General features: G+C 44.6%; 1 protein-coding gene across 47 annotated transcripts in view; it reads left to right on the top strand.

Annotated features, from left to right (window-relative positions):
- Positions 1-1,786: 1,786 nt before the first annotated feature.
- The window catches only part of RCBTB2 (RCC1 and BTB domain containing protein 2), a 43,899-nt gene continuing 17,884 nt past the window's right edge, over positions 1,787-27,801 (top strand). The window contains exons 1-12 of one of the 47 annotated variants that reach the window (XM_070048810.1): positions 2,620-3,169; positions 4,921-5,103; positions 5,485-5,521; positions 9,128-9,226; positions 13,313-13,401; positions 13,714-13,856; positions 20,836-20,991; positions 21,212-21,362; positions 24,047-24,213; positions 24,748-24,906; positions 25,324-25,431; positions 26,443-26,585. In XM_070048810.1, coding sequence (XP_069904911.1) covers positions 13,737-13,856; positions 20,836-20,991; positions 21,212-21,362; positions 24,047-24,213; positions 24,748-24,906; positions 25,324-25,431; positions 26,443-26,585 — 1,004 coding nt within the window. In that variant the 5' untranslated portion in view covers positions 2,620-3,169; positions 4,921-5,103; positions 5,485-5,521; ... (1 more) ...; positions 13,313-13,401; positions 13,714-13,736. Of the gene's footprint in view, positions 2,028-2,086; positions 3,628-4,916; positions 5,104-5,484; positions 5,522-9,127; positions 9,227-13,312; positions 13,402-13,713; positions 13,857-20,835; positions 20,992-21,211; positions 21,363-24,046; positions 24,214-24,747; positions 24,907-25,323; positions 25,432-26,442; positions 26,586-27,801 lie in introns of those variants that run through there. The other 46 variants (XM_070048824.1, XM_051832231.2, XM_070048821.1 and 43 more) reach the window with 46 other exon arrangements.

Genomic DNA, 27,801 nt, shown 5'->3' with positions numbered 1-27,801 from the left:
CATAGCAGAGAGCTGGATTGGAAGAGGTGCAGCAGGGACTAGAACCATCACCCATATGGGATGCCAGCACTTTAGGCCAGGGTGTAAACCCACTGCGCCACAGCACCGGCCCTCTGCAATGGATATCTTGAACTTGTTCTTCTGACTGTAATTACCTCTGGCCAACATCTCCCATCCCTTGTAACTACCCAGCCTCTGATTAACCACAGTTATGATTTCTACTTCCATGAGTTCAACTATTTTATTCTACATATGAGTGAGGTCATGCAGTATTTATTTTTCTGTGCCTGGCTTCTTTCACTTAACATAAAGGCTCCCAGGTTCATCCATGTTGTTGTATGTGCCAGGGCTTTGTCTTTTTTTACTGCTAAGTAGTATGCTACCATGTACACAGATACTGTGCTTTTCATCCCTTCACCTGTTGTTGATGGACACTTAGGTTGATTCCATACCTTGGCTACTGGGGATAATGTTGCCATAAACGTGGAAGTACAGCTGACTTTTTGACGTACTGACTTTATTTCCTTTCATTTTAAAGCCTTTGGCGATCAAAGAGCAATCATCTTACCCAGAAGGTCAGGCCCTGGAGAACTGGCACAAACCACCCAGGTGAGAGCAGAGCGTAGATTTACATGCATGTCTAGGACTCTGAACGAGGTTATGAGGGAAGCATATTTGAGGAACTAAAGGAATGTCATCAGTGCAATATCATTCCACAGATAAAATTCTGTGGGACAAAGAGAAATTAAGACATTTAATACAGAGTAAGATACTATCTGTCTCTCAATAGTTTCACAATCTAGTGAAATATATTACAAATATATACAAATAATGGTTGTATACAGAAGATGTTGGGGGAGGGGCAGGCATTTGGCATAGCAGTTCAGACTACACTTGGGATGCCCACATGCCATATGTGAGCACCTGAGTTCTAGTCCCAGCTCTGCTCCTGGTTCCAACTTCCTGCTAATGCACACCCTGGCAGTCAGCCATTCACAAGGGAGACCCAGATTGAGTGCTTGACTCCTGGCTTCCGCCTGGCCCAACCCTGGTTGTTGTGGGCATCTGGGGAGTGAATCAGCAGATGGGTGATCTCTGTCTCTTTGTTTTTCAAATAATTTTTTTTAAAAAATTACAAAAAGATAAGTGTAATGATAACCCTATCTCATCTGACTCCTTTCTTATAGCTACCTTATCCCTTAGACACATGTTATTTTTCTGATTATTGTTTTTAAATAAAACTCCAAGCTGTCCTTTCAAAGGGTAATTGTTTAGGGGGAAATCCTGTCTTATGTGTACCACACCTCTATGACTTTATTTAGGTCTCATAAAATCCAGTAAATCCAGGTCCCTTTCTAGAGCTCAATGGGCTGTGCTGTAATAATGGACATAAATGTCTTCCAGCTGAAATGACCAAAGCCCGACAAAACCAAAGACTGACACTGTCACTCTGGGGTGGAATCTCAATTATTCATCTGGTTGTGTTCCTTCTGGCAATCCATTTAAACACTCACCCAGATTATCATCTAGGTACAGAAGTAACCAGAAAGTTAGAGCTGGTAACTTTCAGCTATTGAGCGTTTTACCCAAAACCCACACAGGTGGACGTGTAATGTAGAGCAAGAAATTACTGCAACACTACAAACTTGTGATCCATTTTGCAAAAATCTACTAAGACCAACGGAAGTGTGGTGCAACGAATCCTTGCAAATTAATAGAGAAAGCGCGATTGTTCCGTAACACCTTGGTCCCCAAAGTAACTCAGGTGACCTGCCCAACACCAATCACTCATTACATTACGGAGGAGTCCAGGGCTTCAGCCCTGCAGCAGTGAGTTGAAAACGGGGTCGCGTGAGCCGTGGGAAGCGCCCCGGGCTTCCAGATGGAGTGTTTGCTACAGCGGAGAAAGGGAGAGTGGAAAAGGTTGCCCAGATCCTCGCACGCGTCCCACCCTCCAGGTCAGGCCCTGATCAGTTTCCAAGATCTGGGGGACCAAGACCCCGGAGAGAGCCGAGGTGTCCCACAAGGTAACTCCCAGGAAAAGGCGGAGGCGGCCGCAGCGGGAGGCGCGGCGTCCAGTCGCTGGGGTCCGCGCCCAGGAGGGGGACTCGGTGGGGAGGGGGCGGGAGCGGCGGTGGGCAGCGCAGGGAGGAGGGGAGGGGCGAGGCGCGGTCGCTGGCCCCATCCCCTCGTCGGCGCTCCCCTTCCCGCCCGTCCTGGCCGGGCACCCGAGCGCATCCCGCCGCGGCCGAGCCACTTCAGGGGGAGGCGCCAACTCGTCGCGGTGCTGGGCCCCCGATCGAGCAGTAACCGCGACCCAGGAGGCGGAGCAGACGCGGCTTGGGCCTGCGCTGAGGTGAGGTGTGGGGGTGGCGTGTGAGGCCGAGGCGGGGCGCCAGGCGTGCAGCAGGCAGCTCGCAGGTACCCCAGCAACGGGGCTGGGCTCGCCAGCATTTCCCGCCCCCACTCCTCGACCGCGGCTACCGCCTAGGGGCCCCCGGGGGCGAGAGCCTCGCCCCAGCCGCGGGCCCGGGCGTCGCTGCGCATGCGCAACCCAGGTGGCGGGGGCTGGACGCCACGCTCGGGCTACATCCCAGCCTAGGCCTCAGGGCGGAGGCTGCATCGCGCATGCGCGAGCGGCGAGCGGTTGTGGGGGTCGCATCTGCTACTTGGCTTTGGCCAAGGGGGGCTTTGCGTTTGCCTCAGTCCGCTGGGGTCCGTTTGGCGTTGCTCCTGGGCAGTCGCTTGCCCGGAGCCTGCTCTGCTAGGCTTCTGCGTCCTGTCAGGCCCCCGGGGAGAGGCGTCCTAGGGCGCAGGTGTGGCGCCTGTCTCGGAGTATCGTTTTCTCTCCCTGTTCTTCACCGTGTGTGCGCTGCTGTGTTTATTTCTATCGCCTGGACCCCTGGCTTCGCCTTGTAAATCGAACAGGCTCGCTAGCCCAGGTGATAGGATGTTTTCGACATGATGTCGAGGGATAGCGCGGAGAGTTCGAATTTGCTGGACGAAACTGTCAGGCCCTGCTAAGGGAGACAGGAGGGGAAGTCGGCGGCGTACATCTTAAGCCGGAGGTACTTCTGGGCTCCGCCCCGGAAGCAGCGGTTTTCCAGGCCTTGAAAACTTTCAAGTGCCCCGCCTTGGCTGAGGAAGAGCTTCCTGCCCGCGTTGGAAGGCGAGTGCAGAACAAAGTTCTGCTTTTGTTCTTTGCAAAGCTACAGAAACTTGCAGACAGCTCGAGGCCAGGACTGTAGCGAAACGCATGTGGCTGAGCTGGCTTGTTCTGCACTTGGCAACTTAATCCGTGTCAGAGCCGAATAAAAGTGGTTGAATGTACAAGCTGAGCTTTGGCAGTTTACTCTCCTCCTCCACCCCCCCGACTGGAAGGTGATAGCATCAAATGTGACTCGAGCCTCCCAGCTTTGCTATTTCCTAGTCCTGAGTCCCTGCCTGGCTGAACACCTCGTGGCGCAGTAGTACTTAGCTAGGTCGGTTTTGTGGCTCCTGGGGCTGCTGTGCTGTTTTTAACAATGTCATTACCGTCTGCATTGTAATCTTATATGCTGTGCTGATACAGTTGTTGAGGGTTGGAATAGAAGCGCCGCGTAGGAATGGAGACTCGGAGTGCTCCAGGTGAAATGTCATATCTTCTATTTCCTACTGCCTGGGCACTGCATACCTGTTACTAAGTAGTAGGTAAAGCCCGCAGGACGAGGCGCCCTTGGGTACCTCACTCCCACCATACACGCCTAATCGCTGTGGCTGGGCTCGCCCCGGGACGCCTGCACTTGATACTTCCTCCCTGCTCAGTACTCACTTTCCCACTCCATTGAACCTGCATGGCACTGTACTACATTTTCAGATGTTAGGGTTCAAAAAAGGTGGGGAAGCATCTAGTTAAAGTGGAAAAGACTATTTGAGGGGAGGACAGAATGGAAGGGTGAAGAGAGTGGAGGTTCAGCCTGGGCAGGCGGTTTGAGGCCAGGCTTCATCCCGTTTGAGCGGCAGGTGGAGTTCCTTCTTAGGCTGCTTGTTGGGGGAGGTGCAGAGTGCCGCCTGGACCCTGACAGGGTGGGTGGGGTGCGTGCAGCAAGGCTCAGTGTACAATGCATCCTCTTAGCAGTTTGGAATGTCCCAGCTAAGGGGCTTTTCCAAATAAACATTCCACCGACCTTTAGATTATCTGCACCTGGCTTCATTGGGTTAGGGGATCAGGCCTCAGTGACTTAGGGGGTTCAAATACCCTGGACTTCATGCAGTCTTGGAGAAGTGATTATATCCTCTGGCATAGCCCCTATTCTGACTCTCCAACCTCTTATCCCACTCTTTTGGCATTGTAGCACTTAAGTGCTATCTTATGTTGTGTACCTGAATTCATGTGAGCTATCTTCACCCGGAATCAAAGCTCAGAAGGTGTTTGTTAACTAAATGATAGAAATTGGAATCTAACTCACTCCGGAGATACTTTGTACTGAATTCGACATGGATTCCTTCCACAGACGTTCATTTCCTATCAGGTCCTGTCCTGGATGCTTGGTGTCTATCAGTGAACACAGATCCCTCCCCTCAGGAGCTTATATTCTTGAGAAAGGGGATCAATAAACATTTCATTATTATTCTAGAAATGATAAGTGCTGTGAGAAAATGAGAAAGGGGATTGGAAGTGCAGGTGTGGGCTGCAGTTTTAAACTAGTCCTCATGATAAGTCTGAAGAATAAATCGGAGTGGTGCTCCAGATGTGGAGAACTGGGTTTTAGAAGTACATGTCCTGGGAAGAGGTGGGCTTTGCCACGTTCTGCTATGTCTCAAATGTGGGTCTCCACACTGACAGATGTCGCCATCCTTTCTGTATGTAGGTAGAATGTATGTGTGTGTGTGTGTGTGTGTGTGTGTGTTTCAAGATTTACTTATTTATTCACAAGGTAGAATCCCAGAGAGGAAGGGAGAGAGAGAGAGGTCTTTCTCCACTGGCTCACTCTCCAGATGACTGCAAAAGCCAGACCATGCTGAAACCAGAAACCAAGAACTCCATCCAGGTCTCCCATGTGGATGACAAGAGCTCACGCACTTGGACAAACTGCTGCTGCTTTCCGATAGGCTCATTAGCAGGTAGCTGGATCGGAAGTGGAGCAGTGTGGACTCAAACCGGCACCCATGTGGGATGTTGGTGTCCCATGATTGCTGGATCCAGAGTGTGAGTGTGTGTGTGTGTGTGTATTTATTTTTTTATTTTAAAGGCAGAGTGATAGAAAGGGAGAGACACAGAGAGAGATCTCCCATCTCCTGGTTTACTACCATGATGGCCACAATGGCTCAGGCTGGTTCAGGCCCAGAAATCCATCCAAGTCTCCATGTGGGTGTTTGGGGTCCAAGAACCTGAGCCATTAGTGTGTGTGTCTTTTATGTCTTCAACCTGGCTAGCGTAACCTAAGCTAATATCTATATCTATTTCTATATTTATATCTATATCTATATATCTCCTTGTGGAAGACATGTGGAGCTAACCAGTACCAGTGGATGATAGCATGTGAGTAATTCATAAATTATGATTGCATTATGTTCTGACTTCTGCAAATATATGATATTGAACAAAATGACTCCCAAGTGGAGGTGAGGCCAAGAGGGGCTGTCATGTTGAAGGAATATTTGCACTGGGGAGTGAAGGTCTTCAGCAACAGGCATGTTTGGAACTTTTAAAATGGAATTAGATATATAAGGACCTACATTTCAAATGGATTTTCAAATGAGTTTTTAGCACCAACTGATATTAGTTAATATATAACAACCTTATAACATTTGTATAGTTTTCAGTTATATTTCATATTTGAAAGTGACACTTTTCCTGTGAATGGCTGACAAGAACAACCTCGATGAGCTTGGTAATCTCTTCAAACTGAATTCAGCATTGTTTTGGGCTGAAGATCTGTGTCATCATTCTTGGTGAAATTTGAAAACCTTTTTACAAACAAACAGTTACAATTTCAACTGTTACCCAGTGTTATACAAGTCACTTTGCTGTTTTTTGTAGAATTTGGTTTCCTCTAAGGTTATACTGTTAGTTAGCCATCCTGTGTATAACTGTTCCACTTTGATTAGCAGCTATACAGGTTTCTTACTGTTATCATTGACTTTTGATATATCATTCAAGAGAAGCTAAATTACAGCTAACATTATCCTTTTTTTGGTAAGCAATAGTAGGGATCATGTTTTGTTATTTTATATATATTTATATAAATTATCATTTATAGACAACCCTAAAAAAGCTATTAACAGTACCATGAAATGCTCAGATAAGTATTTATGTGGAAATCATCATTATCCCATTGACATGTCCTTGGCCAAATGTCCTGCTCAGATGGAAAAGTTTGCTTAAATATTGAGTTCTGCATGACAGGGAAACTTCTTTATGTTTGACTTTTTATTATCAAGTTGAATTTAAAAATATGTAGCACTGGGCTTGCTCTGCAGAAATTCTTAGTTTTCAGTTTTTGTTCTTTCTGGGGTCGTTTCTAAAGAACAGCTGTCGGCATCAGAAGCTCCTGATCGACTGCACCATGCCAGCTCTTCAGGCCCAGCATGGGGCTGGGGTAATGTGGACACAGACCTCAGACTCTTTTGCTCCACATAATTTTCTTTGCTCTTTTATGTATTTGCTTTCCATTCAGTACCTTCTGCAGGCAATAAATCAATATTTGTTGAGTGAATTAGGCAATTGAATGTATGTCCTATAATCACCTTACCTCATAATTTAGGTCACAGGCATTATCAAATAAAATGACACATTGTGTAGCATTCACAATGATTAATACTGATTACTTTACCAATGATAATATGTACAGACTGCTTTTATATATTGTACAGGGAAATGAATTATTTGACCTGTTCTGTGTGAGGATTAGGAGTGGATATGTTTATCATATTGTCAAAACACTGTCTTGTCATCAGCCAGTCTACACTGTATATTTTTTAAAAAAGATTATTTATTTGAAAGGCAGAGTGACACAGAGGGATAAAGAGAGAGAGAGAGAGAGAGAGATCTTTGATCTACTTGTTCACTCTCCAAATAGCTGCAACAGCTGGGGTTGGGCCAGGCCAAAGCCCGGAGCCTGGAATTTCATCCAATCTCCCTTGAAGGTAGCAGGGGACCAAGTGCTTGGACCATTACGTGTTGCTTTTCCCATTAGCAGGGAGATGGATCAGAAGTGGAGCAGCCAGGACTCAGACTGGCACTCCAGAGTAGGATGCATGTGTTACAGGTAGTGGCGTAACCTGTGGAGCCACTTGCTGGTCCCTGTAAGATTTTATTTTCTTCAGCATTGGGTAAGCTTATCTTCTATTGCTGAGATGATTAATGTGATTTACTCTTAAAAACCCTGAAATCTTGTCAGATAGAAAAGCATTGCTTATCAATTCATTGATAGAATTACTTGGAAACTTTTATCTTTGACTTTACCTCCATCAAAACTTTCTAATGAAAAAAACCCAGTGACATATGTGTTGGTATCCATAATACACTAAAAGAGCATTATTTTCTGCATATTTTAAATATTAGCAAATTGTATACCACATGTATCATTTTGTGACTTGGTGATTTTTGGTCCTTGCTTCGAAGAATTATCTATGTTGGTTCTGGATAAGTGACTTTAATTGCTGTATAGCACATACATGCTAGAGTTTATCAATTCTGTTGGTGGATTTTGTTGATTAATTCTGTTTGTTATTTCTTTTTCTTTTTTTTCCTATTGCAAACAATTGTGTGTATGCTCCAGAGTTCATCTAGGTCAGTAGTTTCCAAACTGTAGGTGTGACTTGCTAAACTGAACTATAAAAGTGGGTGGAACAGGAGAGGTTAGGGTAGAATATAAAAACATAAAATAGACAAAATAGAAAAGAAGGTAACACTAAGCCTCTCATGTAGGAGAGATCAAAATGACTGTGAAATTTTTGTTTCAGTTGCATAAATTTAACAAAAAGATTGATACTGCAGTGGTCAGATATTGCCAGATATTCTGTAAACTGATTATACTAATTTACATTCTGTTTTGCAATGTATGAGGTTGCCTTTTGATCTGTATCCTCACCAACATTAGATATTGCCTGCCAGTAATTTTTCAGATCTGATGGGTGAGATTGATCTCCTTGTGGTTGTGTTTTCATGATAAATTCCATGATGGATTTGAGTATCTTTTAATATGTTATTTAATTTCTTCTGTGAGTTGCCTGTTCCTCTGTCATTTCTTAATTGTGTTTTCCTTCTTTTCACTGATTTGTAGACCTTCTTAATGTATTTTGTATTCAAATCCTTGGCCAACTGTCAGTTTTGTGTATCACAAGTTTCTCCTATTATGTGTTCAAATTTACCAGTCTTTTCTATGTGGTTTATGTTTTAATGTCTTATTTAAGAAATTTTTTCCTCCCAGAGGTCATAGAAGTATTTTCTATACTTTTAAAAGTTTGAAAATTGTCTTTTTTCACATTCCAACTGGTCCTTCTTTCAATAAGTTGAATATGTTAAGATACTACATATTAAACATATATTAGTATGTGTATTTATGTTGAAACTCTTTGTGGAAATTTAAAAAGTATAACATCCAAAACTTACATTTTACAATCTAAGTACTTTTTTTTTTTTCTTTGACAGGCAGAGTGGACAGTGAGAGAGAGAGACAGAGAGAAAGGTCTTCCTTTGCCATTGGTTCACCCTCCAATGGCTGCCGCAGCCGGCACGCTGCGGCCGGCGCACTGCGCTGATGCGATGGCAGGAGCCAGGTACTTATCCTGGTCTCCCATGGGGTGCAGGGCCCAAGGACTTGGGCCATCCTCCACTGCACTCCCGGGCCACAGCAGAGAGCTGGCCTGGAAGAGGGGCAACCGGGACAGAATCCGGTGCCCCGACTGGGACTAGAACCCGGTATGCCGGCGTCGCAAGGCGGAGGATTAACCTAGTGAGCCGCGGCGCCGGCTTCTCAGTACTTTTATAAATTGAGCACTTCTGCTGACTTTTTAATTATAGTTATAAAAGATTTTAAATGCTTTTTTGTCAAGTAATGAATTGTTAAACTTGCAAGATAGTGTATTCTTTTCCTTCTCTGTGTTTCTCTAATAGAATTGATTTATGTATTTATATTTTCAGTCACATTAACTTTGCTATAGAAGACAACTTTATAAGGATTTAAAAGGAACAGAATTAAAGATGACTGAATGTTGGATTCCAGCAATTTAAAACAATCAGGTACAAATATTATTTGAGGGGACATTCCCAGCCAGTGTGAAGTAAAACTGTTGGGAAATGTAAACAGGAAAAACTTAAAAATATTTATCACTCAATGGAGGCTCCAAGAGCAAAGGCTTTGGAATCAGCCCTGGGTTTAAACACGAGCTTGCCGGCGCCACGGCTCACTAGGCTAATCCTCTGCCTTGCGGCGCCGGCACACCGGGTTCTAGTCCCGTTCAGGGCGCCGGATTCTGTCCCGGTTGCCCTTCTTCCAGGCCAGCTCTCTGCTGTGGCCAGGGAGTGCAGTGGAGGATGGCCCAAGTGCTTGGGCCCTGCACCCCATGGGAGACCAGGAGGAAGCACCTGGCTCCTGCCATCGGATCAGCGCGGTGCGCTGGCCGCGGCGGCCATTGGAGGGTGAATCAACAGCAAAGGAAGACCTTTCTCTCTGTCTCTCTCTCTCACTGTCCACTCTGCCTGTCAAAAAAAACCAAAGAAACAAAAAAAAAAACAACCAAAAACACGAGCTTAGCTACTGAGTGGCTGGTGACTGTTGGTCGAGCTATTGAGATGTAGCTCGAGAATAGAATCAATGATGATAAATGTTTCATTTGGATATTGAAAAGATCAAATCAGTGCTGTCATAGGGCAGCTGTTTATTTTAAATGTTATTATTTAGTATCATATCATGGATGTGATTTTTTTCTGTATGTATATTGTGGATTTTAAAAAAACTATTTACTGATGTATACTAATAATAGCCTAGGGAAATCACATGAATAATAGGGTAAGATAACTATAACTTCCACCTGAATTCCACAAACTATATTCCTCAAATAGTGCAAAATAGGAAGCTAGTTGTCTCTATTATGTATGTAGCACATTAGTATCATGCAGTAAAAAAAGCCAGTCCTGGGGGCTGGTGCTGTGGCATAGTGGGTAAAGCTGCTGCCTGCGATGCTGGCATCCCATGTGGGCACCGATTTGAGTCCCAGCTGCTCAACTTCTGATCCAGCTCTCTGCCAATATGCTTGGGAAAACAGCAGAGGATGGCCCAAGTCCTTGGGCCCCTGCACCTATGTGGGAGACACGGATGAAGCTCCTGGTTCCTGGGTTTGGATTGGCCCAGCTCTGGCTGTTGCCGCCATGTAGGGAGTGAACCAATGGATAGAAGACCTCTCTCTTTCTCTAATTCTGAATTTCAAATAAATAAGTAAATCTTAAAAGTCAGCCTTTTTCCACAATGATAGAGAATGCAACAATTTTTTTTACCATATTGTATAATAATAATTAATCTTGAATTATTTTATTTTTAAATGTATTTTTAAATGTTTATTAGTTTGAAAGGCCGACAGAGAGAGAGAGAGCGAGCTTGGTTCATGCCCCAAAAGCCCACAGTGCCGCCTGACTGGGCTTAAGCCTGCACTGCATTCCTCCACGTGGTGGCAGGAACCCAATTACTTGAGTCGTCACCACTGCCTCCCACAGTGTTTGTTGACAGAGAGCTGGAGTTGGAGCTGGGAGTTGAATAGAAGCCCTCCAGTATGGGACACGGGTGTCTCAACTGCTAGGCAGATGCTTAGTCCCTTGAGTCATTTTTAAATCTTGAAGGACTTTCTGACCAACACACATGAACATACATGAATCTTACATTCAGTATGAATTTAATCTAATGTCATTTCTTTGAATGTGGTAATTTCATATGCCATACATGCAATTGTGTATTAGCATGATTAAGTAAACTAAACAGAACGGCCTGTTTTCCCCACCATTCTGATTTCAAAAAGCTTTTATTTTCTTGAAATTCATGAAAGACACTGAAGGGAGTTATCTGTTTCTCTTCTAGCAGGAACAGAGGGGCCTGAGGCACAGTCGGGGATGGTCATTTGTTCTGTGGTCCCTTTTCCTTCCTTTTTTTTAAAATTATCTTCTATTCTCCTCCTTTCTTTTCTTTTCCTCTTTCTTCTCTTTTGTCCCCTATTCTCTTTTATTCCAGTAAACTTGGAGCAGATAGACATAGTAAAAGTGTTTTCAATTCGAATGAGGCAGAGTGAGAGGACTCCTCAGCACAGGCAGGCTCTCGTGTCCTAAGGATGTTTTCCATGAATATGCGGTGTTCCATTCTGAGCCTGTGCACGCTGTTGTGGTTCTAGCAGCGAGTGAGTTATGGTTGCCTCCTTTGAAGAGCTTGCCAATTAATAGGGAAGAAAGATCTTTTAAGAATAACTATCGCTGGCGCCGCGGCTCACTAGGCTAATCCTCCGCCTGTGGCACCGGCACCCTGGGTTCTAGTCCCAGTCGGGGTGCAGGATTCTGTCCTGGTTGCTCCTCTTCCAGTCCAGCTCTCTGCTGTGGCCCGGGATGGCAGCGGAGGATGGCCCAAGTGCTTGGTCCCTGCACCCGCATGGGAGACCAGGAGGAAGCACCTGGCTCCTGCTTTCGGATCGGTGGCCACAACGCGCAGGCCGTAGTGGCCAGTTGGGGGGTGAACCAGTGGAAAACAGGATATGGATAGTGCCATTTTAGAAGTGCCATGGAAATAGAGAATGGGTCCCCACCCATGGGAGTAAGCAGGAACCACATCAACGTGAAGCGCAGTGGCAATCATGCTGGGCTTCAGAGAATAATTGGAACTTTGACAGGCCTGCCAAAATATTTTAATCAGTAATGTTTAGTAAGTAATAATTAAATATGGGGAGATACCTGTTCATATAGTAAGCTGATCAAGTTTATAAATTATAAATGAGAAACTTCTAAATAATCATTTTACAGACAAGTATCTTTTTAAATTTAATCCCAAGTACTAGAAAGAGTGATTAGCTGTGAATTGCCATAGCTTTGACTTTTTTGAAAGATTTATCTATTTGAAAGGCAGAGTTGCAGAGAGAGAGAGAGAGAGATCTTGCATCCACAATTCACTCCCCAAATGGACACAACATCTGGAGCTGGGCTGATCTGAAGCCAGGAACTTCTTCTGGGTCTTCCATGTGGGTATAGAGGCCCAAGTACATGAGCCATCTTCCACTTCTTTCCCAAGCCATTAGCAGAAAAGGGGTAAGAAGTGTAGCAGCTGGTACTGGAACCAGTGCCCATGTGGGATGCTGGCACTGCAGATGGTGACCTTACCAGCCGTGTCACAGCGCCAGCCCCCATAGCTTTGAATTTATTATTATTCCCTTTATTCTGAGAGACTTTTGTATAGCCGAGGGGAAAAAATTACAAGTCTCCTTAAGAGCACACACAACATAGATAAAGAACACTTTTTTTTTTTTTTTTTTTTTTTTTTTTTTTGCTTATTTGACAGAGTTAGACAGTGAGAGAGAGTCAGAGAGAAAGGTCTTCCTTCCGTTGGTTCATCCCTCAAATGGCCACTACGGTCGGCACTGCACCGATCCGAAGCCAGGAGCCAGGTGCTTCCTCCTGGTCTCCCACGTGGGTGCAGGTGCCCAATCACCTGGGCCATCCTCCATTGCCTTCCTGGGCCATAGCAGAGAGCTGGACTGGAAGAGGAGCAGCTGAGACTAGAACCCAGTGCCCAAATGGGATGCCCGCGCCGCAGTCGGAGGATTAACCAAGTGAGCCACGGCGCCAGCCCCAAGAACCCTTTTAAAATTTGACCTTATTTTGATTGTTGTCATTATCTTTTATAAGACTACAACTCCATTGTGGAAAATATGAGATAAAATGTTCTGATGTGAGTACTTGAAATATGGATTATATTTAAGTAAAGGAGACCCAGCCTAATAAATTGGGAAAATCAACATTGCTAAATACAGTTTTATCAAATTGCTTTGGGGGGGTGTAGAGAATCTTTTATTTATGTTTACTTTTAGTGCTGAGACAGTCGACTATGTAACAGTTAAACCACAGTTGAGACATATTACATATCTCCCAATGGGGCTGGGCCAGCTGTTAACTTCCTCCTGGTAGAACATGGTTATCATAGAGATGGTTATTAAGGCAAGAACATTCAGTGCTGTTGCCATGTACTTGATGGCTGTGGTTTTGGATTTTTCATTAAAGTTCAGGAAAATAAAGCCGTGTTCATTCGTTCATCTTGTCACCCTCATTCATTCATTTCTCCTTTTTTTTTTTCTCTCTCAGCAAATCATACATTCTTCAGTGGAGCTGAGAATCGCTAAGTCTCTTCTTCCCACTGGCTTGGAACTTTCCAATCCCAGAGAAAGCCTAAGGTCTAAAATTTATTTTTTATTATCCGAAAGAAGGCAACTGTGAAATGATAATTTTCTACTCATTTTCTTATAGATGCAAGGACCTGCAATTATCTTAGGATTATTTTTCCAGGCCTTAGCCTAACGATTCCAACCTGAAGTCATCCAGTAAAAGCACCGTTTGGTTTTATGACTGTTAATCCCATGCCCTTCCCTTCACCATGTTTGAGCTTATTTCTTTGCTGTTAATTGGAAGTACTCATAAAGTGATTTTAACCTCCCGGGTTTTACCCGAATACAGGATCCTCATTTTACCACCTACTTTTTCCTCAGGGACTGCACAGGACTGAGCCCATATGGAAGAAGAACGCCCTCTTTTCTATGGAGAAAGTAGCAAGGTTAGAGAAAATCATGCCCTTGGAAGCATGCGTTCTCTGTGGCATGAGGCATACATCGTCAGACGTCCAAGGTCACCGGTAGGAAGATGAACGAGACAGTGTCTATGTTTGAGAGGCCCATGGTGCAGTGACTGCAGTGCCAACAGATGACTATTGTGGGGCTGTCCGGTATGACAGGGCCAGCAGGGAACTGCCATTACCTGATGGAGACGGGGGCACTGGTGCCAGGGGAGGTGCGAGTCTCATTCACAGACGAAGCTGAACTGAAAAGGCTCTGGGTTAAACAACGTCTGTTCCATTCCCAGAGGTTTAAAAAAGAGAAAATATCTCAACCTTAGGTTCTCACTTCCTCACTGACATTCTCAGTTTGTTTCTTTTGTTTCATAACTGAACATTATAGTCATCTGGCTTACATTCATTCATGGCCAATTGATGTTAAAATGTTCACATCTTTCAGCATGCATACATATCTTGTGATGTTGTGTTTTTATTAAATTTACAAAAGGTCTGCTCATCACTATTAACAGCTTAATGTTAACCCTCACTGTGAATTTTGCCTGTTTTCTATTCTTTCTTAAATAAGGTCAAGAGTCAATAAACATATATATTAATAAAAAGCCAGCACAGTATATACAGATGGCAGAGCTGACAGCTAAACCATAGCGTTACTGTGTGCTGACTTAAAACACTTTCTTGTGCGCTCTTACTAGGAAGCCCAGAACTAACTTACCAAAATAATATGCAGAACTTGAGAATCTTACAAAATGTTAATAGAGGAAATGCCTCATTTTTCCTGGAAATAAATTTCATAAGATAAAAGAATCACAGAATCAGCAGGAAAGTTATTACATAAAAAGTATTTGCAATGCTGGGAAATTCTCAAAAAGTGAAGCATTGTGTATTTTATTGCTAGGCATGCCTAGCCTAATTTTGATTCTATTTTAAATTGAATTGTGACAACGTGGCTGTTGTCTGTAATTGAGATATGGTAGTCCACTTAATTCGTCACGTTGAAGGGGAAGCATAGTTCAGCAGGTAGGGATAATAAGATGTGTTTGGGTCTCTAATTTTGTGGCAGATCTGTTTCCTTAATGGTGTTTTCCTGAGCTAATATCAGAGCCTCATGGCTTTGCATTTCCCAAGCAGACGTCAGCTGAAGGTGGGGGAGCTGGGCGGGAGGTGAGCAGAGCTGGAAAAGCAAGCTGGCCAGGGGTGAGTGACCACCTGAGGGAGGAGGGTCACCTGGGCTGAACGGGGCCTGCGAAGTCTAGGGAACGATCTTAGTGATCCGTGTGACCTTGTGTTTCCCCATACACATCTTTCTGTTGCCAGGGTCAGTCCTTGCTCAGCCAGTCAGTCGCTTGCTTGGCTGGTGGGCACAGAGACAGGAGGTGCCCTCTGCAGCTGACTGAGCTTCTGTGAGCACTGTGCATGCTCTCACGGCTGTGCTGGACAGAGGAATATGTTCTTTGAACGAAGATGCTGCATTCCTTGAGACTGATAGTAAATACTTCAAAAATCTGAGGAAGTCTGAAGTTCCCTGTGTAAAAGTTCCCCCGTAGACTTCGATGACCAACTTCTAACAGGCAGCCTCTGCCAGATTTAAAAGGAATGTGTTCACACTCCTGTTGTAGTTCTGTGTTTCGCATTAGATTGTTGGGGGGGGGGGGGGGAAACACACACACAAACACACACGCGCACAGAGCTGCCATCTGCTGATTTCACTCCCTAAAAGGCTGTAACCGCCAGCCAAAGCTAGGAGCCAGGATTTTCATCCAGGTCTCCCATGTGAGTGCAGGGGCCCAAATACTTGGGCCATCTTCCACTGCTTTCCCAGGCTGCTACATGGGAAGTGGAGCAACCAGGACTCAATCTGGTGCCCATACGGGATGCTGGTGTCACAGGGTTTGACTCAGGCTGTGCCACAATGCTGGCCCATTTTTATATCTTTATTTCAATGAAATGATCAAACCTGACAGCAGCATCTTTTAATCAAATGTGTAGACTGCAGGTTACAGTGTATTTAAAAGTACACTGGAGGGGCTGGTGCTGTGGTGTACTAGGTTAGGCCTCCACTTGCGGCACCGGCATCTCATATGAGTGCCTGTTCCAGTCCCGGCTGCTCCGCCTCCGATCTGGCTCCCTGCTGATGGCCTGGGAAAGCAGCAGAAAATGACCCACGTCCTTGGGCCCCTGCACCTGTGTGGGAGACCTGGAATAAGCTCTTTGCTCCTGGCTTTAGATTGGCCCAACTCCAGGCGTTGTAGCCAATTGGGGAATGAACCAGCAGATGGAATATCGCTTTCTCTCTGTGTCTGTTTCTCTGTGTAACTGTGCCTCTCAAATTAATTAATTAATTAATTCACACACACACACACACACACATTGGACTCCCAGAAGTCAGTCATGGGGCTTGTTTCAGGTGGGCTGGGAAGAAAGTTCAGAACTAATGATTTGCAGACAAGTGCCTAGGAGCCAGTTGGAATGTACAGCCGATTCTAGGCATCTGAGAAACCACTTGATTTTGTGGCAGGGCAGGATGAAATCCAGACGTCTGACTTACAGGAAAAAAATGAGGTATTGGCTGGCGCCATGGCTAACTTGGCTAATCCTCTGCCTGCGGCGCTGGCACCCCGGGTTCTAGTCCCAGTTGAGGCGCCGGGTACTAGTCCTGGTTGCTCCTTTTCCAGTCCAGCTCTCTGCTGTGGCCCGGGAGGGCAGTGGAGGATGGTCCAAGTGCTTGGGTCCCTGTACCCATATGGGAGACCGGGAGGAAGTACCCAGCTCCTGGCTTTGGATCGGCGCAGCTCCGGCCATAGTGGCCATTAGGGGAGTGACCCAATGGAAGGAAGACCTTTCTCTCTGTCTCTCACTGTCTATAACTCTCTCTCTGTTTCTCTCTTTCACTGTCTCACTCTGCCTAGCAAAAAAAAAAAAAAAAAAGAGGTATCATTCAGTCATTGCATCTTGCTACCCTCCCTGTTTGTGGAAGACAGCCCACAGTGGATATCATTGCCCTGTTTGTTATGTTGCTTACAAGTGCAAGCAAACACTGTAGTATCATAAATGTAGCATTGCATTCCCTGTGAGCTTTTTGTTAGCATCAGCTGATGTGTGGACAAAATCTGGCCTTTAACCTGGACTGGTCCACTTAGAAGTTAGTGACCTTGGCTGTTACTTAGTGTCTCAGTGCCTCTGTTCCCTCGTATACAGAAGGAGGGTAGCAATATCAATGTCTGATTGTTGTGAAGATGAGAAATAACATATTAAGAATCTCATTAACTGGGACATTATTATATCTAAATTAAATACTTGATGCCATTTCCCAAACTTTGTCCTTCTTGAAATTTACACACTTAAGTAGGAAAAAAAGAAGAGCATACCTCACAGAGGATAGGATTCCTTCATGATATAAAGGTAATTCTAAGTAGAAGCTTAGACAAAAACTAACGTTAATGAGATTCTGTGTTTAACTCTGTAGTATACTTGGGAAAATTGCTCTTCTTCTAGTAAACAAAGTATCTCATAGAGAAAAAAAATTATTTTTGTATAATGAGTCTAGGACTCCTAGATTAACATAATGTCATCATGTAGTTTTTGCTTTCCTAAAACACATACACACACAAATGGGGACATGGATTTATTCATTTATTTGAGAAGCAGAAAGACAAATAGACACAGAGAGGTCTCCCGTGTGTTGGTGCAATCCGCAGATTCCTATAGCAGCCATGGCCGGGCTGAAACCTGGAGATGGGGACCCAATCCAGGTCTCCCACGTTGGTGGCAGGGACCTAACTTCTTGAGCCATGACTGCTTCACACAGTCTGCATCAGCAGGGAGCTGAAGACCAGAGCCGCAGCTGGGAAACAAACCCAGGTACTCTGATGCGGCACATGGGCATTTGAGCTACTAGATTAATCCTGTCCTGGGGATGTAGTTTTACACTTGCATATAATTGTATCTTCCTAGAAATGTGACATTTGAAAAAAATTGACAAATTAAGATTGTCTTATAGGGAAAGCCCACAGAGTGTCCTACCTCTGGTAGCTATTTTAGTAAAATGCTCTGATAATTCAAGTGAGTGCAGAAGCAGTCATCACTGCTTCAGGATCAAAGAGCTGCCCAGAAGGTAATAATAGAAGGCGCCATTCTTGGTGCAGGATCTTGTGACTCAAGTGGCATGGTGAAGGAACGTGGCTGGGTTTGGTGGCAGCGAAGCTTCGTTCTGGGTCAGGCTGTGCCACCAACAGTATGATTCGCTTGGCAGAGACAATCTGCTCAGCCTGTATGTTAGTTTCTAGGACTGCTGTGACAAATGACTACCAGCCAGGAGGCTTAGAGCAGAAATTTATTCCATTGAAGTGCAGAGGGCACAAGTCTGCAGTCCAGATGTGCTTAGGGCCAGAGGCTCTGGTCATCCTGGTGCTCCTGGCCATGGTGGTGCAGCTCTGCTCTGTTGGCACACTGCCTCCTTCCCTAGTGTTGCTATATGTCTCTGCTCCTCCAGGGACATTAGTCGTTGGCTTTAGGCTCACTAATGCAGAGTAGCTTCATCTTAAGTCCTTTCGTCTGCAAAGGTTCTCTTTCCAAATGAGATCATGACTTGTGGATTTCAGGCAACACTGTTCAAACTGCCACAGCCCCTGTCTGGGCCTTCTTCAAGTTTCTCATCTACAAAGTGTTCTTTAGAACTCTTTGTAGCCACCGCACTCAGTAGTTCCATGAACATTATTTAGAAAAGCTAGAGACCCAACCATGGAAAAGAGACCTAACCAGTCAACCCCAGAATCTGGGTTCCATCTCTGCAAGTTTAACCCACCTCAGATTCAAAATATCTGAGGAGAAAAATCCAGAAAGTTTCCCAAAGCGAAATCTGCATTTGCTACATGATAGGTGCTATGGTGTCCACTTGAATGAAGTGACATGCAGGCACCCCCTGCTGTAGCCACTACCATTTCATGGGTCCTCTCTCTCTCCCCTGCACCCCTGGTTTGAGTAGCATTCACTTTATGTCTGGTTCGTGTGCTGTATAGTTAGGCCTATGGTGGTTATGTCTCTACAGACTTTTTTCTTGTCATTATTGGCTAAAAAATAGCATTTATGTTGTATTAAGTATTATGACTAATCCTGAGATGATTTAAAGCTTGTGGGAGGATGTGCATAGATTATGAACATCTTTGGATTTTGGTATCCGTAGGGAGTCCCATAGCCAAGCCCCTCCAGACTCCAGGAGACTATTGTAATTCCATGAAAAAGGTGGTGGCCCTGCCTGTCTTCTGCTGTGGGCTCAGTGGCCATTGAGATGGTTGTGTGACACTTCAGTCTCCTTTGACTCACTGTAGAACTTGCTTTCAAGACCAGATTAGGAGTGTTGGCCATGACCAGAGGGAAATTTCAACATCTGAGGATGTTGATGTTACGTCTTAGGTGAAGATTATGGGAGCTGAGAGCTGAGAATTGAGGGGTCAGGAGATTGGAATATTTTGCAGGTGAAGGCATTACAGAGGATGGGATGAAAAGGAAGCTGGAAGCAGGGCCATCCATCCTGATGTCTGTCCATTTTGCCAGTGTTGATTGTATTTATAACCCCATTCAAGGGACCATGGCTATGCAAGAGACTGTATCTGTCCTCATGAAATGAACTTGGGGAATCTGAGAAGGTGGCCCCAGAGTAACTCATGGCAGTGGGGACAAGAGAGTCTCGTAAGTCAGTGATGTGGCCTCTGCAAGGCAGAGTTGCTGCCGGTGCTCTCAACCTCAGCTGACCCCTCAGCTAGGAGGATCAGCATTCTTGCAGCTCTGCAGGCCGGAAGTAGCGGGTCTGCCCAAACTCCTTCCTAGAGTAAGGTTGACTCAACAGCTGATAAGAAAGAGGGGCCTTAGAACATCTTTGCTCCTTTAAATCAAGCTTGTTTTTGGTAATTTTAATAAGAAATGGTCAAATCTGCCATTATTGCAACACTCAAAGTTTTGGAAAGTAGAAAAGTACGTGTGAAAATGGCTTCAGTGAAGCAAATACATAACAACTCTCTTAAAACAACACATTTCATACTGCTAGGGGAGTGCAGACACTCTTGATCTTAATATATGCTGTTATGGAGGTAATAGTGACCCTCCAGAAATCATGTGGTAAAGACCTAACACCCAACATGCTCAGAGTATGACTTAGTTGGAAATGAGAACATTACAAATATAATTGTTAAGATGAGGTCTTGGGGTTGATTCCCGAGCTGACATGACTGGGGTCTTTCCAGGAAGGAGAAATTTGGACCCAGAGACATGTATACAAGGAAGGTGATGTGAACAGACACAGGGGCAGACAGCTGTCTGCAAGCCAAGAGAGGCCTGGACTAGGTCTTCCCCAGAAGCCTCAGGAGCTGAACTAGGTGTTAACCTCGGTTTGGGGCTCCAGGTCTTCAGAACTGTGAAAAAATTAAGTGTGTGCAGCTTAAGCCACCCAGTGTGGCATACCTTTGTTATGGCCACTCGAGCAAAACGGTACATGTGCTGCCTGGGGATTTCTTCCTACCAGTCCCCAGACCTAAATGAGGATTAAGGAAACCCACCAGCCCCTCCCACAGAAGGTCGGGGAGAGCCTGCCCGTGAACTGAGACTTGGGGACCGTCACCTTGAGCTTCATCTCTCCCAGAGGTTTGTCCTGTGCAGCCTTTGGCAGCAGATACACTGGCAGTCCCCTCTCCTGCCTCCTTCCTTGTTCTGCCCACCAGCCTAGCTGCCACAGCTACAGTTAAGACATAGCCAGCACTGGAGGCACCTGCTGAACGGAGAGCTCCCCAAAGGTCAGCTGTGCACAATTCCTGTTTCCTTGAGGCAAATTAACAGGCGAGATCTGATTCCACCTGGGCCTCCGGCGAGGCGGGCTGAGAGAGGTCGTGGGCTTGGGAAGGCAATTCCTGCTCCTGTGAGCGGCTTCTCAAAAATAGATGCGGCTTGTTCCTCCTCACACCGGCGTGGCCCTCTTCCGCTCGAGTGATGGGGCCAAGGAAACATCTTCTCTTATTGGTGGTCTCAAAGCCATGCATATTTTCTTTTTCAGCCAGTACAGGCAACTCTGTCGTCACTGAAGATGTTAGATGTGGGCAAGTGGCCAATTTTTTCCCTTTGTTCTGAGGAAGAGCTGCAGTTAATTCGTCAGGCGTGCGTCTTTGGCAATGCTGGCAATGAAGTTTTATACAGTACGGTGAACGATGAGGTAATCCCGAAGGGATGGAAACGCAGCTGCCCACCCGTATTTTTGCTAATGGGTTTGCTATATTGCTGAGGACTAAACGGGAAAAAGAAAGCATGCAAAGTGGGTTCGTGCTTACTCCATCACGAAGCCCTTAGCTGTAGGAAGGCCGCGCCTCTCTTTGTATAATTGATGGTCTTGCCACAAATAGAACTGCTCCCACTGACTGTGGTTTTTCTCTCAGATTTTTGTGCTCGGCACGAACTGCAGTGGCTGTTTGGGGTTAGGTGATGCCCAGAGCACCATTGAACCTCGGAGACTGGACTCTTTAAGTGGCAAAAAGATAGCCTGCCTCAGCTACGGGAGTGGCCCACACGTTGTCCTTGCTACCACAGGTAACCCCGCGGACATGCAGAATTGCAGCTGTTGCTTTATTTGTTGAGAAGTGAGACTGGAGCCCACTAAACAGCCTCCTGGTTCCATGAATTCAGACCAATAAGATACTAGAGTTAAAATACACCTCCTAGAATTATCCTTAAGCTTAGCATTAATTTTATTTGTATTGTTTGAACTTAAAATAAATTCTGTAAATAATCACATAGATATTTATTTCACATTTAAACAGTAAGCTCTAGGGATTTTTGGTTTCCAGTAATAACAGGTTAGATGGTTCAGACCACCTCTTTACTGAAGACAGCTAACATTTTAGATAGAACATTTAAAAAAAAATTTATGATGGTATCAAAGCACTGACAGTTTTTAACCAGACCAACTTTTAGAGAAAATGTCTACTCAGAGGTGAGAGGGGAACTTAAAGCAGATTTTGCCTTGAAGGCATTTGCCTTGTGCCATGATCAGAGCTGTGGTTGGGATACTCAGGAGGTGAAGGGACCGGAAGTACCTTATGGGAGCCTGGTAGAAGGCCTGTCACCTTACTCTGGGACCATGAATGGTACATTCTTGGGGAAAGGATTGATCACTTCCCAAGCTACTGAACAGAAGAATTCCTTTTACTGAGCAAAGCTGTGAGAGAAAAAGAAAGAAATGGAATAAACCTCCCTGAGAGTTACAACCAGGAATTTGTAATTTAATTTACATCAGATAGGCATTCCAAAAGATGTGCAGTCTTGACTTCATTAGAGGTTCAGGACTGGAAGTGCCCTGGGACATGGTAGAAGTTAATATGCCTCTTCCTAGAAGAAGGTGCCTCATCCTGGACCTGAGTGATAAACAACCAGTGGTCCACGAGAACTGGGTATGGGAGAAAACAGGCACTGGGAATGTGTCAGAGGACAGAACTACGGCCAACTTAATTTAAAGACCTCAATTGGCGTGTATTTGTGATTCTAGAATTGGGCGACACTTCATTCCATAGAACAGAATAAATAAAAGTTTTACAAAATAGAGTGTTTTCTGATGAGCTTAGCAAGGGCGGTTGGTTTTATAAACTGAGATGGCCTGAACAGAGCAGGAAGGAAGAACAAGAAGTGTTGATTGTTTCGTGGTTCTTTGCTTGTAAGGATTGACGCAGCGGGAACTTCATGATCACGCCACTGACAGTGGCCTGTCTAGGATGTCACTCATCTCTCTCGTGATCTCCCAGACGGGCAGATACACAACTTCGTTTCTTCTTGGTGACATGGAACTTTAGCAGAAGCAACTCCTTCTTGGTTTGGTCCGCTGGGCCTCGTGCAGGAGCTTATTCCCAGCCAGTGACGTCCTGCAGATTTCATTTTATAAATGAGTCGGCAGAAACAAGAGGCAGTGAGAACTGACTACGAAACAACAGATATTAGAATGACCAGAAGCCAGTTAAAAGACAGATGTGTTTGCTATTTGAAGAAAATAAAGGCTTGAGGATACCTGTAGACATTACAAAAATTGGAAAAAGAGTCAAATGAACATGTAATTCTAAAATGAAAATTCAGTGGACAAGTTATATAGCAATGTGGACACAGCAAAAGAGAAAATACACTCAAATACAGATTAGATGAAATTGCTCAGTAGAAAGAGGCAATATGGTAGAAAATACAGATTGAAATGAATATATATTATATTACTCTATTTGAAGTTTAAATAGAAAAAACTAAATTCTTTCATGCAAGATATATATTTGAGGGGCTTTGGGGGATGATCATATAAGGTTTTATTTCCTGAAACTGTCCATATATTATATGTGTTTTAGGAAACTTTCTGACTGTGTTATATGCACAATATTATAATCACAAAGATTTTTAAAAATTAAATGGAGCTGGCATTGTAGCTTAGTGGTTAAAGCTGCCACCTGCAAAGCTGGCATCACATATAGGTACCAGTTTGAGTCCCAGCTGTTCCAGTTCTTTTACTTATTTATTTTTAAGATTTATTTATTTGAAAGGCAGAGTTACAGAGAGGCAGAGAGAGAGAGAGAGAGAGGTTCTCCATCCATTGGTTCACTCCCCAGATGGCCACAATGGCCAGAGCTGGGACTATCTGAAGCCAGGAGCTAGGAGCTTCCTCTAGGTCTCCCATGTGGGTGCAGGAGTCCAAGGACTTGGGCCATCTTCTACTGCTTTCCCAGGCCACAGCAGAAAGCTGGACGGGAAGAGGAGCAGCCGGGACTAGAACTGGCGCCCATATGGGATGCTGGCGCTTCAGGCCAGGGCTTTAACTCCTGCTCCACAGCGCCAGCCCCAATAAGGTAAATCTTTTAAAAAATAAAGATAAAAATTAACTCAGTGATCATTTTATAGATAATGAAATTAAGATCCAAAAGAGTTAAATGGCCTTCCAGTCTTTTGACTTTCAACCTCATGCTTTTACTTTTAGTCTTAGAGGCTTTTTCCCCTATGTTTATTAAAAACCTGTCTTGCAGCTATTATAATTGCATGAGTTTAAATTCCACCTTGTTCCTTTGAGTTAGAATGCAGGTCCTACTTTCCAGATAGATTCTTTTACTGAAGGAGTTTGCTGGCAAAGGGACATGGAGTGTCCTTTTGCACCTGAATTTTTAGTTTTCATTTGTGGAAGTCATGCAATACATATTTTCATAAATTAAGTAGATGCTTTGAAAGCAGATTAACTTTCTTTTTGTTTCCAGAAGGAGAAGTCTTTACCTGGGGTCATAACGCTTACAGCCAGCTGGGCAATGGTACGACGAATCACGGTTTAGTGCCCTGTCAGATCTCCACCAACCTGTCCAACAAGCAAGTCATTGAAGTTGCCTGTGGGTCTTACCATTCTCTGGTGCTAACATCTGATGGGGAGGTGAGCGCAGTCAGCAGAAAGCCCACTGACTTTATTCCAGTAAGATTCTAGTGATTCATACTGCGGTCCCGGAAGTACGGTCATTTGATTAAAATAACTACCTCCTTCAATGTCAACCTTATTCATGGTAGCAATTCATAGTTATGGTGTTTATATTTTTGATATTGACCTGTATGTGGTAAGGAGCTTTATAACTGTAAATTTTAAAATTTGTTTTTTGCTATAGTGGAGTTATCTAAAAATGAAAGTGAAAATCCACAAATGCTGGAGAATACGGTTGAAACCAAGTAAATATTTTTGTAAGTGGTGCTGATATTTGACAGTAATAATTGTTGTTTGCTTAGGTAACACCAATAATCTGACTTCATAAAATGCATTGTGTAAGAATGGGTTTTATGACAGTGTTTCTGCCTGTGCTGTGTGTCTGTGGAGCACTTTGAGAGAAGAGATGAGGTGCTGTAAGTACCGGTCATTGTCCACTTGAGACATTTGGTCAATTCATGTCCATCATTATTAATCTTTTCTCTCCAATAGGTATTTGCTTGGGGTTATAATAACTCAGGGCAGGTGGGATCTGGTCCAACAGCCAACCAGCCCATCCCTCGGAGAGTCACTGGCTGCTTACAGAACAAAGTCGTTGTGAACATAGCGTGTGGGCAGATGTGCTCAATGGCAGTCGTGGACACTGGGGAGGTAGGAAAGTTAGTTCCTATTTTGTTCAGAAATCCTGTGTGCCATTTTAGTGTCTGTCTTGGCCATTTGAATGCCACAGACTGGGTAGTGTATAAGGAATAAAGATGTATGCAGCTCATGGTTTGGAGGCTGGAAGATCCAGGGTCAAGGTGTTCCAAGGTAATGGGGCAGGTGTGGGAGGGAGCGTTCACTTTTGTAACAAAGCTGCTTCCTGGATAACCCAGGGACTCATTAATTGCTGAATGCAGGGAGACCAGTCACCTCCCAAAGTTCCCACCTCCAGATATTGTGAGCATATGACTTTAAAGATGAAGATTCTAGCACACGAGCTCTGGGGACAGACATTCACAGCAGTGTCATATGGGTGAGGTGTGCTGTTGGCCGTTGATGCACACTGAGTTTCTTGTTTTCTCTCAGGTCTACGTCTGGGGCTACAATGGAAATGGGCAGCTTGGACTTGGCAGTGGTGGCAACCAGCCCACGCCCTGTAGAGTAGCCGCTTTGCAAGGCATTCGGGTTCAGCGGGTAAGTCCACTGTCGGTCCCTGTGTGCGGAGAGTGGCAGAGATCCTAATGTAGTAAAGATGCAGTTTCCTTAGCAGGATGAAAGTGTGGCTGCTTGGCTATCCTCCTTGAAGCAGAGGTGAAAGCGGCTTTTCCCCTGAGTTAAGCTGTACCTCTTCATCCGAAAATGTCTGTTTCGAGAGCACTCTCACGCCCAGCTTTTGGAAATGTGAGTTGTTGCAGCTTTTTCTGAGGAACTTTTGGCAGTGTGTAGTAAGAGCCTTAAAAATCTTCCATGACCTTTGACTTAGAACCAAAGAGAAAGCGAGAGAAAGTGTCTTACTGAATTGTTTAAGAAGATATGGCAGAATAAAATAAGATAAAATAAAATAAAAATGGATAACTTCAATAAAAAAAGCATAGCATCATTTACTAACCATATGATAAGTTAATGATTAAATAAAGTATGCCAAATCTAGATGATGGAAATGATATTTACAAAGAATTTCAATCATACGGAAAAAGTACTATATGTCACGTTAAGTGAAAAAAAAAACGAGATACAGAACTGTATAATATGGTCATTTAAAAAGAAGCTAAACATAATGTATCTGTCTACATATAAACAGAAAAAAAAAACCTCTGAACTTGAGAGTCCAGTGCTTTTGCATTTATACTCCTCTATATTTTCCACATTGGACATGTTCTACTCTCATAAGAAAAAAGAAAATAAATATTAAAGATTGAAAGTGTCTGTTGATTGAACCAGCTCCTCCCTCCCTGAGCTGCACTGCAGCTGCTCGCGCTGGGGCTGAGCAGGCTTCAGGACCCTGTGACGTCCTGCAGTCTCATTCTGGCTACGCTTCGGGCCAGAGCTAGGCCTGGAAGGACTTTTGGTTCACTTAACGTTTGCCTCTGTGTGCGGGCAGCCTCCTTTCTCATTTTTGTTTGCCAACCTATCTAACCTAGCAGCAAAATATTTCCAGGCCTGAGTGTTGTTTTTTTTTTTTTTTTTTCTTCTTCTTCTTTCCAGGTTGCCTGTGGCTATGCACACACATTAGTATTAACAGATGAAGGCCAAGTGTACGCTTGGGGTGCAAATTCCTATGGCCAGTTGGGCACTGGCAATAAAAGTAACCAGTCCTATCCTACTCCTGTTGTTGTGGAAAAGGACAGGTAAGCTGTGCATTTTCCAAGTGACCCAATGGCCTTCAGTGACTAAAGAGGACTTAGACGTGACATAGAATTGTGGAGATTTCATGGCTAGCATTCGAGTGTTCTTTAACCAGACTATTGTATCTTCTTAGAAAGTCAGCTTTGGAATTGTTGCGCAGTATGACTGTATCCATATTACATCCATGCCCCAACAACCATTCTTTGCAAACTCCAATGGCTGAACCTCCGACCTAATACTCTGTTTTTCTTCTCTCACAGATTAGCTGTTTTCCCCCTTTTTGTTTATTTGTTGTGCATTCTTAAGGGGAAGTTGATAGCATTGAAGTCTGTCTTCTGTGGCTTAGGAAAATGAGAGGACTTGGAATGAGTGTAATGCCAGCTACTTAGCTACCTAGAAATTTGCCAGTTGAAAAGGATAAGATTATTTCACTACTTTGACTCCCAAGCTGTCACTTGGGAGTCACTGTTAGGATATGTAGACTTCATTTTGTGCATTGTGCATAGGGCTGTGTAAGTAGCTCCTGGATTATTCTAATACTTTTGAAAGCCTTAAAGTTCCCCAGGCATGGCCTGTGGTTGTCTTTTCCCTCATCTTTTTTTTTTTAATATTTGTATATTTATTTATTCAAAAGGCAGAGCATCAGAGATAGAGGGACAGAGAGAGACAGAAAGAGAGAGATGTTTTCCATCCACCAGTGGCCACAACAGCCCAAGTTTGGTCCAGACTGAAGCCGGGAACCTGGAGCTGCATCTAGGTCTCCCACTTGGGTGGTGGGGGCGCAAGCACTTGAGCCATCTTCCACTGCTTTCCCAGGCCGTCAGTAGGGAGCTGGATCTGAAGGGGAGCAGCTGAGACTCAAGCTGGTGGTCAGATATGGGATGCTAGCCTTGTAAGTGGCAGCTTGACCTGCTGTGCCACCATGCCAGCCCCTCCCTCATCATTTCTTGGCACAGCAGCATGAACCAATAACATTTCTTTATCTTTTCTTCTGTCTCTTTCTTTTAAATGACTTACTTATTTGAAAGGCAGAGAGAGAGAGAGAGATCTTCACTCTGTGGGTTCACTCTCCAAATGCCTGCAACAGCCAGGAGCCAGGACCTCCATCCAGGTTTCCCATGAGGGGACCAGGGGCAGGGTCCAAGTACCTGGGTCCCAGGCTCACCAGCAGGGACTGGACAGGAAGTGCAGCCAGGTATTCACCACCAGTCTGATCTG

The sequence above is a fragment of the Oryctolagus cuniculus genome, chromosome 9 (genome assembly GCF_964237555.1).
Source record: "Oryctolagus cuniculus chromosome 9, mOryCun1.1, whole genome shotgun sequence".
Lineage (NCBI taxonomy): Eukaryota > Metazoa > Chordata > Mammalia > Lagomorpha > Leporidae > Oryctolagus > Oryctolagus cuniculus.
This window is presented reverse-complemented; position numbering and strand designations above follow the sequence as displayed.